The sequence below is a fragment of the Equus caballus genome, chromosome 11 (genome assembly GCF_041296265.1).
Source record: "Equus caballus isolate H_3958 breed thoroughbred chromosome 11, TB-T2T, whole genome shotgun sequence".
Classification (NCBI taxonomy): Eukaryota; Metazoa; Chordata; class Mammalia; order Perissodactyla; family Equidae; genus Equus; species Equus caballus.
In genome coordinates, this window is record NC_091694.1 from 24276570 (window position 1) to 24289023 (window position 12454).

Genomic DNA, 12454 nt, shown 5'->3' on the forward strand with positions numbered 1-12454 from the left:
TCAAGGATTATAAATCTATAGTTTTATTAAGACAAAAACTGACAGTGTGGTATGAAGTTTACATCTTAACAAAGTTTTCACAGAAACCTAACACATGCCTAAAAAGATTCACAATGGAGCTCTAGATGCAGTCTAGATGATGCCAAGAACTGACACATCTCATGATTCAAGACAGCGTTTTGGGTATTAGTCAATTCTTATGATTAAAAAATTTTTTTTTGTTTTCTTTTCTTTTGTGTTTTAAAGTAAACCACTGCCCCAGTATGAAAGTCTAATCTTCTCCTGAGACCAGGGCTTTTGAAATCATTCAACTCTTGAAGTAATTCAATGAACTTGTGCTGTCAGTGACTAAACCCTGTCACCAATGGTTTCAGAGTTCAAAGTTCAAAAAACAGAGGCTCCAAGAGTTTTCCACCCTAAGAGCATGGGCCCTTGTCTTCCCCTACTCTCCCACCTCCTATACCTCCCTCTGCCCCTCCCCAAACACCTCAGCCAGTGGCTTGGATGGACGAGCTGATATGTGTAACTTTATAACTGGAAAGAAAGGGTCTTCTCGTCAATTTCCAGAATTAGCACCTCTGAGACAGAAGATCTGCCTGTGTATGGGCCCCGATAAAAGACTTGCCCTCCTCAACCAGCTTCCATCTCCAAAACAGCAGCTTTGGTAACGTATTAACTGGCTTAGTCCTTTGTTTGGAACAGCATTAATCTCAGGCAGGGAACACCTTGGCTTCTAAGTTTCAGGCATTCACAGCTTTTAAACAGTCTCTCACAGTCCTCATTCAGGTTGCCAATGACATTTTTTGAAAAGATAAAATATTCTGGACACAGAACCAAATCATCATTAGTTGTTTGTTCTTTCCATTGTTTCACCATTTCCCCAATCAGGCCCCAAATTTTAACAAAAATGATCCTACTCATCTCCCTTCTTTCCCACCCCATCCCTCCCACCCCCAAATAATACACCAGTAATAGCCAAAAACTACACACATGCTACGCTGTAAAAATGCAGAGTTAACACTATTGGGAAGAAGGCTGTGGGTTGTGGAGATGCTCTTTGAAGATCTACAGTATCTTTCTGCTCTCCCACACACCCATTCTGCAAATTCTGTCCTTCATGGAAGGGCCTCTGCTTTTCTCAGCAAAGTGCAGAATGGGCTGCCTTGAAACACTTCTCCTCCTTCCCCTCCACTGGGATGGGTGTGCAAACTATACAGCATGGAACGGCTTTAAAGCACTTGGGCTGCTGTGGGGCACAGAAATTATACTGGCTCTTCAAAGGACATCTTCTCAAGCCACCTCTATGGTGTCAAGACAAGTAGAACTCCTTCCCTTTCCACTTGAAACCCACAGTCAGATGCGACAGGGGCTGGAACTCAGGAGAGTTAATTCTTGTCATCTTTTTTGTCATCATCCTCCGAGGGGTAGGAATGCCACGTCAGCCTTTCCTCATAGAAGGATATGACAACCTGTGGGCACTTGACGTTGGCTTCCTTGGCAGGGACCAGGTCAGCCTCATCAGAGTTTTTCCTGCAGAACAAAGCACAGAGAGACTTTGAGACCAGGTGCTGGTGGTCTCCTAACGTGGATCACCCAAGGGATAGGGCTTTAAGAACATTAATTCCAGAAGAGTAGGCTAGGAAGGGGGACAACATGACCCTAGCAGTATTTACTGGCAGCTCTTAGTCAAGTGACATCCTTGGAGACCCTCTCCTGTTGAACATTCCCTCTGGGTATCTCTGTCAAAAAACCTAGATCACCTAACTCAATCTATCACATCTGAACCTCTGGGAAATGTCAAAAAAAAAAAAAGCATGACTCTCAGATTCTCTGAAGGAAGAGAGGCTACCACACTCTTCCAAAAGCCATGCCCCAGCTGCTAAGAGCCCGTGGAGAGATCCTGGCTTTGTAATAGGATGTAATACCATGTTGGATAATAAGATTTAATACCAATCTGGCATTGGTCAGAGCCGATGCAGGTGGACTCTTTCTTGCTGACTCATAATTACACCGTTTAACATTACCAAATGCCATTCACACAGATCTATGCCACAACTCTCAAGTGCTTTGAAAGGGTGCTTCAACACTGAGAGGCAGAAAATCAAAGGCCTGTTACATAATTCTCTGTATTTTCCTTAATTTTAAAACGTTCTCAAAATTTGAAAATCACATACATATTACAAGGGACTTAGGAGTAAGCTTTATCTTCAGGTCATTGGGAATGTCCCAGAAGGGAGCAGTAGCACAGGGCAGGTAGCAGGTATATGACGGGATCTCTAATGGGGCATCACCCAAAACTTCCAGAACCCCAGTAACAAGTAAACCAAAGCCATCCAGCCCCAGGGAACTGGAGAAGAGGAAGCCGGTGAGGGGTGTTTCTGAACAATGGACTCAAGAGAATGGGAGGAAAAAGGGGCATAACAGTAAGGGAACTTGAAGCAGGCTGCCCCTTGTTGACAATTCAATACCACCCAGAGCTAAGTTTAGTCATTCCACTACATAGAAACATTTGCTATTTTTGGAAATGCACAAGTATCTCCATTCTCCAGGAAAATCACTTTAAAATGAACTTGTTTTCTTATAATCAACATCCAGTCTTATCTTAACCTGTAGAGTCACACTCTGCTATAATCTTTACACACAGCAGTGAGTCAATCAAAGGACTACAATCTTAAGCAATATGGAGATATTCATGTAACTCTAACTGGTGGGGCACATGTGCAGACAGAGACAGTGTGTTCTAGTCGGACAGAATAACTCCTGCTGTCAGTGCCTTTCCCCTATATGCAGCACCTTAAAAATGAACTTGTCTCTGACAGGCTAGCAATAAACCAGTTAAAAGGAGGTCAGATTCAGTAAACACCGAGGGACTAGGAAGAAAACAGAGGTATAGCTAGTTGTGACTTAGGCCTCTCCAGCTACCTTCTCAAGGAGAGGACTTAGTACAGATACGGGTTTCAGAGAGGGTTCTAGACTGACAAAAGGAAAAAGCCTCTAGAATGCTGCCTTCAGTGGCAAGGGCTTAGAATTATTCACTCAATTTACATTTTAAGGACAATGATTGAGATCCACTTGCAGGAAAAAAAGGTACAAGCATTTCAACAAGCAAGAAAAAGGGAAGAAAGCCTTCTTTTTGGACAGAGAGCAGGGAAATTATAGAGAATTTCTGTTTAATTACAGTTCTTAAGAGTCTCATGACAACCGCTTTCATTACGCTGTTCATAGAGTATTACTACCACTGGTATTTATACTTACAATGGAAAAAAGTAGGCTTGCTCTATGCTCAGTGTAGTAAAAGGGCCTTGCTGACCCCTGCTGGCTGATCCTGGAATTGTAGAATCTGCACAAATTGGAAAGGATCTAACAATCAAGGACAAAGGAAGACCTACCGAAATTCTATTTCCTAACCCAGAGCCGTTAAGAGAATTTCTGGTCCTAGAGACAGCCCAATCTGAAGGAGGTGGTAGAAGGGGAGGGCGGTTCAATCACATTTCATATTTTTTCACTTCATTTACAGAAATGAAATGCGACTCCTCCCCATACCCTCTCCACTCTATAGATTTTCTCCCACCTCCTAAAAAAATGGGCAAAGATCTGAGAATCCTAAGGGCCCCTACCTGTAACACATGAGTCCAGGTTGGCAGTCAGGCCGAGTCACTATCGAAGGACTATGCCATCTTAAAGATTTCACACCTGGGCGACTGGAAATTTCGAAGATCCAGCTCTTTTCCTCTGGCATGGAACAGATGGGGAGAAGAACAAAACAACCACACAGAGCCACTGGCTGACTCACCATTTCATCAGGAACATGAGTTCTCCGCTGGAGTCTGTAGCTCCAATAATCCGCTCTGGCTCCAAACCCCGGGCGAAGCCGCGTGGCTTTTCTGACTGTAAAAACCAGATGGAAGGAACAATTTTAACTACATGGGACTGTTATCCAGACTGGAGTTCCTCCTGCTTCTCTGATTAATGTGATCAAACTCTTTGGCCAGTATTTCACCAACTCCTTGGCTCTAAGTCACAGGCATTTTACAATCTTTCTGAGTGATTATTCCATCAAGGTCCGAAGTGTTTGGGGTTCCCCCTATGTAAAAAGGGACATACATCTCAAGCAAAATAAATGCTCACAACTGTTTCTTCACTCTCATGAGACAACTTGGTTTAAGGTATTGAATAGATTAAAACAGCTACCTCCAACCTGTAATGATGACAACACTGAAAGCTGTCTACGCAGAGGAATGAATTCACTTGCACTTACTGTTTCTGAACCTCGGATAAAATAAGAGTAGATTATGTGGCTTCACGGGAGCGAGCCCCCAAACACTGTGTAAACATTAGCCTATCTAAGATTCCAGAAGGACTGAGAGACAGCTACCGAGGTCCAAGCAGCTGCAGAACGGCAATGCTTAAATTATCTGGCTTTGCAGCTTCGCTGACAAGTCTGAACTCCGGGCTGGTAACCATGTTTACTTCTGGCCTCACCTCTTCCTTCTTCTTCTTTGGCTTGCTCTCCTCTCCCTTATCTTCAGAATCAGAGTCAGCTTTGCGCTTGCCTCCCTCTGATTTATCTGTCTCATGCGCTGTTTTCTGTGACTGTAGAAACTCGGCAATGAGGTCGGGGCAATCTAGGTTCTCTTCTGGCTCCCATGTGTTGTCCTCACTGAAACCAGAGGGCACAGCGAGTCACACTTTCCACTCAAAGTCAGCATACTCATACTAAGAGAAGCACAGGAGGACAAGAGCCGGTGTTCTCGGGAACAGAGGAGTTAAGGATAATAAGTAATTAGACTTTGTCAAAGACCAAGAACTCTACAAAACTGAAACTTCCTGGGGGGCTGTGGGAGGCTTTTTAGTAGAAATTGAAAGCTTAGAAACTTGCCTCCTTTAAAGGAAAATTACTTTCTTTTTGCAAACCTGGGTCAGTCTAAAGCCACACACAAAAACTGCTCCTCAGAAATCACTGTCTTGCATCAGGGCACTCTGTACCTGTAGATCATTTTCCTAATTCAACCATAAGCCCTGAAGGCCAGGCTTGAGTCACACCATGCTCGTCACTCACCCTGGGCCTTGCACATCACTAGACTCCAGAGAAACAGTGCGTGAGCAGACGAACGGATTTAGCCGAGTCAATGAAACTTACTCGGAGAAGCCCTTCCACTTCAGGAGGTACTCCACTTTGCCCTTCACCACTCGACGGTCGAGAACTTTCTCCACCACATATTCCTCTTCCTCCTCTTCTAGCACCTCCTCCACTTTCTTCTTGTTTTGTTTTTTCCCCATAGTGCCCGCCAGCTTTCTGGAATAAAGGGTGACGCTGCTAAAATGATAAAGGAAATAAAAAGGACATTAGGGCACACTCTTCTTGGTTAGGGGAGTATTTGGATGTTAAGAAAACCAGGGACAACACTGATGACTTTAATGGTGTATGCTGCTTCTATGAAGTGTCATGCCTGCTTATCCTCCACACAGAAGCCAGAAAGTTAGTTCATAAAACAGCCTCAACTAATCTCAGAGCCAAACCTCTTTGTTCTTGCATATCCACTGAAAATTTTTATATCCATTCTGAATTTAAAAAGTTCCTAATACCCTTTTTACTATGAAGCATGGTATCTAAAATATTATATTAAATTGAAAGAAAAGCACTCCTCCTACAAAATAATGTCAATATATCAAACTTCTATACATATAACCCTTTGATCTATACTTTCTCCTATTCTCTGAATGTTTACCATTTCAGCACAGTCCTGGACTTAAATTTCTACTGTGGGAAACAGCTTGTCCTATTTATTAAACATCCAGTTTCTTTTTCCCTTTTGTATATGCATATACAATACAATCTATTCTTCTGGCATTGTTAAAATAACCTCTTTTGAGTCCCCTTAAGGTTCTTTATATAGTCTTTTCTAAATGCCACCATTAATTTACAATCTGCAAGTTTCTCGTTAACTTCTTATGCTACTTAGTTTATTTCTAAGGCTGAGGAAGATTCATTAAAAATGCCAGAATGACTATGAAATTCTCTAAACTGGAGCACTGCAATAATCTGAAAAATGAGTGGGGGAAAAAAGGGAAGCTATCACAGATAACAGAACTTGAGTTTATTCTTTTGTAAAATACACCCCCAGGCTGCGTAGCCTCTAAGGGTTTTTCCAGTGCTAAAATTCTAGTCCCCTATAAGTCTATTTTCTTTAGTCCTTCACACAATTCTTCTGACTGCTGGAAGCCTTAGGATTACCTACCAATTTGTGTCAGGAGGTGGCGCCATAAGATATCAGTACAACAAAACTGATCTACAAAACTGGCCAAAACCTACAAATTGATGGATCATAGTTGCCCAGAATGAGACACAAAGAACAAGAAAGTTGCCATGTCTGAATTTAAGACAATGTCACTTTGGGGTTAGACTGGTTGTTCTTAGCATCCTTGGGAAAAGGATTCTTACTTTGCATTAAGTAGAAACTCTTATAAATACTTTAAAACTGGCATATATAGATAGAATGTACTTTAGAAAGAGTCCAGCTATAGACTATACGAAATATAACAAACTGATTAAAGTCAGGATCATCATTATGAATCAGTTATATTATCTACAGATGCTTAGGTTTATACTTCGAGATAGTCCTGTGTATGTGCATTTATGAAGAATGCTGACTTACTGAAACCACAAACATTTGTTTGGCTACTAGAAAATTCTAGACAATACTGGAGATTCAAGACAGTAAGAAATTGTCCCTGCCTTCCTGAAGCTTAACGTCTGGTAAAAAAAAAAAAAAAAAGCAAAAAACCAAAAACGTAGATGCCTCTTCCACTAAAGGTATTCTATACTTTTAGAGCGACATGAAAATGTTTTCTGGGGCGCTTTTAGTCTGGCCCAAGGCAACACTCAAGGCCCCTGTCCACACAGTTCAGTGAACCTCTCTGCGCTAAGATGTATCTTTCCAACACTCTTCCTCTCTATTTACATACTGAAGACTAGGCTTTCCTTCTCTCTCCAATCTTTCTTTTAGAGAAAGTGCCACATGTGTCTTCCTTTCCTTCTGTTACTGCTGAACAGACTCATCAGTGGATCAAATGTAACCCTTGGCTAATTCTCTGCTGGCTTCATTGTGCCTCTGATTCAGAGGCTAGGCTTCTTTCTGGAGGGAGAGGCCTTCAAGTTTTCAGAATTCTGATTGCCATGTGACAAGTGTTCTTTCATGAGGAAAGAAAAATCTAATTTTCCTTTTGGATAAATGCACTAGTTTTTTCCCCAAGAACAAGTGCTACTCCTTGGTTGCTTCCTTTCACCGTCAGTTGAAGTGGTAGCAAGATTTATCCTCAGTCTTTTGCTCACATGCAGAGAAGAATAAACTGACCATCACCTTTAGATAACAAAAGCTCCCCTACCACGAATCCCTACATTCATTTGGATTTGGGAATTGGAACATGCTCCCTTTCTCAAAAGATGGACAGGAAACAATGGGTTACAGACAATCCAAAAAACAGTAACTGTCCCCTAATAATCCCTCTTCCAAGTAATTAAATTTAAGAAGGGGAAGGAAAGGCATTCTATCACATGGCTTCAGAATTCAGTGCTATTTAAGGCTCTGTGTTTTCGACATGAATAGCCATATTTGGCTTATTCACAAAAAGAAACAGCACTGCTTACTGCCCATCTAATCCTGCTACTATGAACCAAAAGGGTCAGGAGAGCTTCTGGCTCATCTCCAGCTACTGTGGCCTCGCCTCCCCTCCCTTTATCATTAGCATGGTCCCAAGGGAGGAAGAGTCAGCATACAATAAGAATCTAATCCTTTAGGTTAGGGAAAGAAAATCCCCAAAATGGGGGAAATCTAAAGTAAGACTTCTTGATTTTCGTCTTACTCACTTCACTCATTGTCCTAAGAGCAATTCAAGTAAGAAGAGAAGAATGTAGAAAATAGACTTCTGCTTCTCTCTCAGCTTTCTTATCTGGCTCATCCCAGCATCTACCTCCAGAGACTGGATTCTTTATATTGGAGATTCTCAGCCAGGCTTCCCAGTATGAGTTTTTTCCTTATTATTTTCTTACTTCTCTAGGGTCCTGAATAAGCTGTCAAAATCAGTAGAGAAGTGGATTAAATATGCAATCCACTCTTCCTATAGAATCTAACACCTTCAGAGGAGCCAAGAGCCTCCTTAAATATTATGCTGGGCCAATTATTCTCATATAGTTTCCGAAAGGACTATTTCAAGAGAAACTCCCCTCTCCCTCAATATGGCAGTCTCCCAACACCAGCACAGACATCTAGATGGAGGGCTCTCAATTGGAATTGCTTGGCAAGGAAATTTCAAAGTAACTCAGATCCGTGTAAGTAGCACAAGAGAAAAACACCTTTAGTCAACGTTACTTGCCACTCCTAAGCATCCTGGTAACCAAATTATGGCATCAAAAGTACCATAATCATTGAACAAAGGGTCAAAATATGTGATAGAACACCACAAGAGGTATACACAAGGGCAAATAGTTCTAGATTAACTCAGAAATCAAATCTTAATCATTGGACAAGACTTCTTAAGGCTTATCATGATGTTGCAGACAAAAAATCTTGAGTTAAGTAAGCTCCTATAACTTTTACCTAAATGTTTACCGGGTGTGCAACATTTTAAGATGCCTAGAAAAATAATACTTTACATTTGTATTGCACTTGACAAAGTGCTACCACATTACCTCATTTGATCCTTGAAACCATCTTGTGAAACAAACCACTCAGATGTCATCGCCACCTCAGAGATAGATAACATAACAGACTGATAAGAGGTAACGGATTTACATAAGATAAAATCACCTCCGGTCACACAATTAGCAAAGAGCACAGTGCTTCAGTCAGTACATTTCCTAGCAAGGCTGGGCTGGCAGTCCTGTTGCACACACAACCAGGAGCTAGCTCCCCACCTACAAGGACACTTCCATCCAGCCGGTACAAGGAACGGACAAGCAAATCTCTTGAGATGGATCCTCCCTACCATTTGTCATCAGCAAATAAGGAAGTGACCGATAATGATTTTCTTTTGGAAAAGACCTTGGAACATACGGCTTTTAAAAAACCACTAATTTTTAATTGGTTACTGGAATACGAAGGTATTGTTAATTAAATCAGCAGGCATTAACAAAGCTTTGATTTTCAGTGCCCCAGCAGTCTTCTGAGTCTTTTAAATTGAGAAATGCTAGAGGGTGCAGAATTTTTGAAGTTAAACACGTAGCAAGTAGGCTGGAGAAATAACTGAGAAAATGCCAATTTTAAGAAACCAAAAGTCATCTACAGTGTCCCAATGAATCCAGGAATAGTGTAAATCTGAAGCAAGAGTCATGACCTCAGAGCTCTGTTAAGAGAGAAAAAGGGCACTGTTGCGATTCTCCTCACTCTCACCACTCCTGCAGTTAGTGAGGAGCTGGAAAACGCAAAGGAGGAACAGTGCTGTCTGAAGGCAGAGATGCTGCCTGAAGGCAGAGGCAGGAAAAGATCAGATACAAGATTAGGCATCTTGTTTGGAGTAGTTTGTACTAGGAAAGGGGACAAGAAGGATCTGAGAAGACAATGTGGGCACAGCCCTTGGCTGCCATCACATACATGAAATATAAAGGGCTACCCCAGGAACTTCATACTGATTTCTCACCTGCTTGAAAAACCGAATTCCAGATGTGAGCACAAGGTAACACCTACAGGCCTCTGACACCAAACCAGTAGGGCTTTTAGCTAAATGCTAAGTTAAAACATTTAGATTGTTGGTCTAGTGAGGTGACCATCTTTACTAAGAAATACTTCACATGAAAGCAGACCCTGAGCAGAGAACGTTTACCTACATGAGAATCAGAAAGTAGGGGGTATGTGTTTATGATTTTAAAAAAATATTTCGGGGGCCGGCCTGGTGGCGCAGCAGTTAAGTGCGCAAGTTCTGCTTCAGCGGCCCGGGGTTCACCGGTTCGGATCCCGGGTGTGGACATGGCACCGCTTGGCAAACCATGCTGTGGTAGGCGTCCCACATATAAAGAAGAGGAAGATGGACACAGATGTGCGCTCAGGGCCAGTCTTCCTCGGCAAAAAGAGGAGGACTGGTAGAAGATGTTAGCTCAGGGCTAATCTTCCTCAAAATAAATAAATAAATAAATAACAAACAAAAAAAATTTGTTTTTCTAATTGTACTATAATACATGTATTGACATTCAATTACAAAAATACTTGATGTAGGAAATCAAAGTTCCCTGGCCCCAAACCTATCAAAGCCTGTTTTTGTTCTTCTATACATAAACTAATGCAGATAAAAATATGCGAAAACAGAGACAGTAATTCTACAGCTTGCCTTCGTATATAATGTATCTTTGACATTGTTCCATAAAGATCTCCACTCCTTTTTTTTGGTGAGGAACACTGGCCCTGAGCTAACATCTGTGCCAATCCTCCTCTATTTTATATGTGGGACGCTGCCTCAGTGTGGCCTGATGAGGGGTGTGCAGGTTGGTGCACAGGATCTGAACCCGTGAACCCCAGGCTACAGAAGCAGAGCACGCAAACTTAACCAGTACGCCAACCCGGCTGGCCCCAAAGACCTGCATTCTTAACAGCTGCATAGTATTTCATATTGTACGGACACACCATACTCTAACCACTCACCTAGGGCTGAAAATTTGGGTTGTTTCCAATTTTTTATTACTGCAAACAATGTTGCTTTGACCACGGCTTCTGCACCTCTAAAAACTCCTTAGGTGATCTTATGCATATCCTTGGATAAAAGTTATTGCTATAAAGGGACTGGCAGAAACTTCATTCCTCAGGTGAAACTGCAGTGCAGACATAAATCAATTCTCATAGTTAGCTAGAAGGCAGGTGAACATTTTACTTTCTCCGTAAAATTTATAATAAGGCTGGAGCAATAAGAAAATGACCAATGTTTTTGAAAACACCTTCTCGACACCACATTCGACATCATTCAATCCAGCCCTTTTCTGTATTAGCAATGAAATCAGAGGAGCGCTGCTGCAAGGGTCCTCACAGTTCCTTCCTCTCACCAGGAGAAAGATGGCATGAGCTCCAGAAGCGGGACATCTTCCCCTCCGTCCCTGACCCCTCAAAACCACCTTACGCCTCTAGGCAGCTATATATATTTACTGCCTAACTCACTTTCCTCATCTGTAAAATAGGTATAACAACCCTGATGGGATCCCTGTGAGGCAAGCTTTTATGACCCGTGGCATTAATTATCTATTTATATATTTGCATACATGTCCTACTCTGAAACCCAGTGCATTAAGAATTCAATGAGAAAACACCATTTCTGTCCTTTGTACATGGCTAAAATTCACGGCTAGGTTTTTCACAAGCAGCGCAGCTCCAGGATGCACTCAAGGACTCAGCTCTGGCTACTATGAACGAACCAATAATTATAAGATCTCATTTCTGGAACACCGAGACAGAAGAGCTGCCAGAAACTGGGAAATCACATTTCATATACCTAAAGGGTAGGAATTTCTTGTGCTCTTCCTCTTATCTGGCCCACGCAGGAAAACAAAGTAACAAAGCTCTTGTAGTAAATGATAAAGGAATATATCTTCCTATGAAGACAGATAAGATAGGTGAGAAAAAGGAAGCAAATTCTGGATCCAAACAATGGAAAACTTCAACACAATAACTTACTTTTAAAAAGAATTTTAAGATTTCTTAAGACCTATGTAAATCACCAAAAATCAGATTGGATGACCCACCCAGTTAAAGTTCTCTAACAAACTTCAGAAGTTGTGATTTCAGGCTCAGATTTTATATGTACACTTTTTAAAAAAGGGTATCATTCAATTAAATTAACAATGGTCTTTCTAAGAATTCACATAGCTTATACTGAGTTCAAGACAAAAATACAATCATCCTTGATTTCTCTCCACTCATCCTCCATATCCAGTCTCTTATTAAACTCTGCTGATTTTATATCTTAAGTATCTTTCAATTCACACCTTTTCCTAGCCCCCCCCACCCCACCCCCCCATCCTATTCTAAGCCACCATCACCTCTTGCCTGGATAACTCCTAACCCAATTCATTCTCAACACTAGCCACTGGTTTAAAAGCGCAGATCTCGGGCTGGCCCGGTGGTGCAGTGGTTAAGTGCACACGTTCCGCTTCGGCAGCCCGAAGTTCACAGGCCCGAATCCTGGGTGGGGACATGGCACCACTTGGCAAGCCATGCTGTGGTAGGCGTCCCACCTATAAAGTAGGGGAAGATGGGCATGGATATTAGCTCAACACCAGTCTTTCTCAGCAAAAAGAGAAGGATCGGCAGATGTTAGCTTAGGGCTAATCTTCCTCAAAAAAAAAAAAAAAAAGCGCAGATCTCTTCATAACGTTATCGATGGCATTTGAGCTGGAGACCACTGCACCTAGCTATCAATCACAATCACCTTGCTCTTTGCCCCATTCTTCACTTCACCAATTCCTATTGCCAATACG

The 12454-nt window shown here is 41.9% G+C and overlaps 1 protein-coding gene across 6 annotated transcripts in view; it reads right to left on the minus strand.

The window, feature by feature from the left end:
- Window positions 1–12454, minus strand: part of CBX1 (chromobox 1) — a 19110-nt gene continuing 6656 nt past the window's right edge. For 4 of the 6 annotated variants that reach the window (XM_001502003.7, XM_023652674.2, XM_070226234.1 and 1 more), the window contains 4 exons: window positions 5141–5317; window positions 4483–4660; window positions 3794–3888; window positions 1–1530 (listed from right to left, as the gene is read on the minus strand). In XM_001502003.7, coding sequence (XP_001502053.1) covers window positions 1386–1530; window positions 3794–3888; window positions 4483–4660; window positions 5141–5280 — 558 coding nt within the window. In that variant the 5' untranslated portion in view covers window positions 5281–5317 and the 3' untranslated portion in view covers window positions 1–1385. Of the gene's footprint in view, window positions 1531–3255; window positions 3341–3617; window positions 3889–4482; window positions 4661–5140; window positions 5318–12454 lie in introns of all 6 variants that reach the window. The other 2 variants (XR_011422922.1, XR_011422923.1) reach the window with 2 other exon arrangements.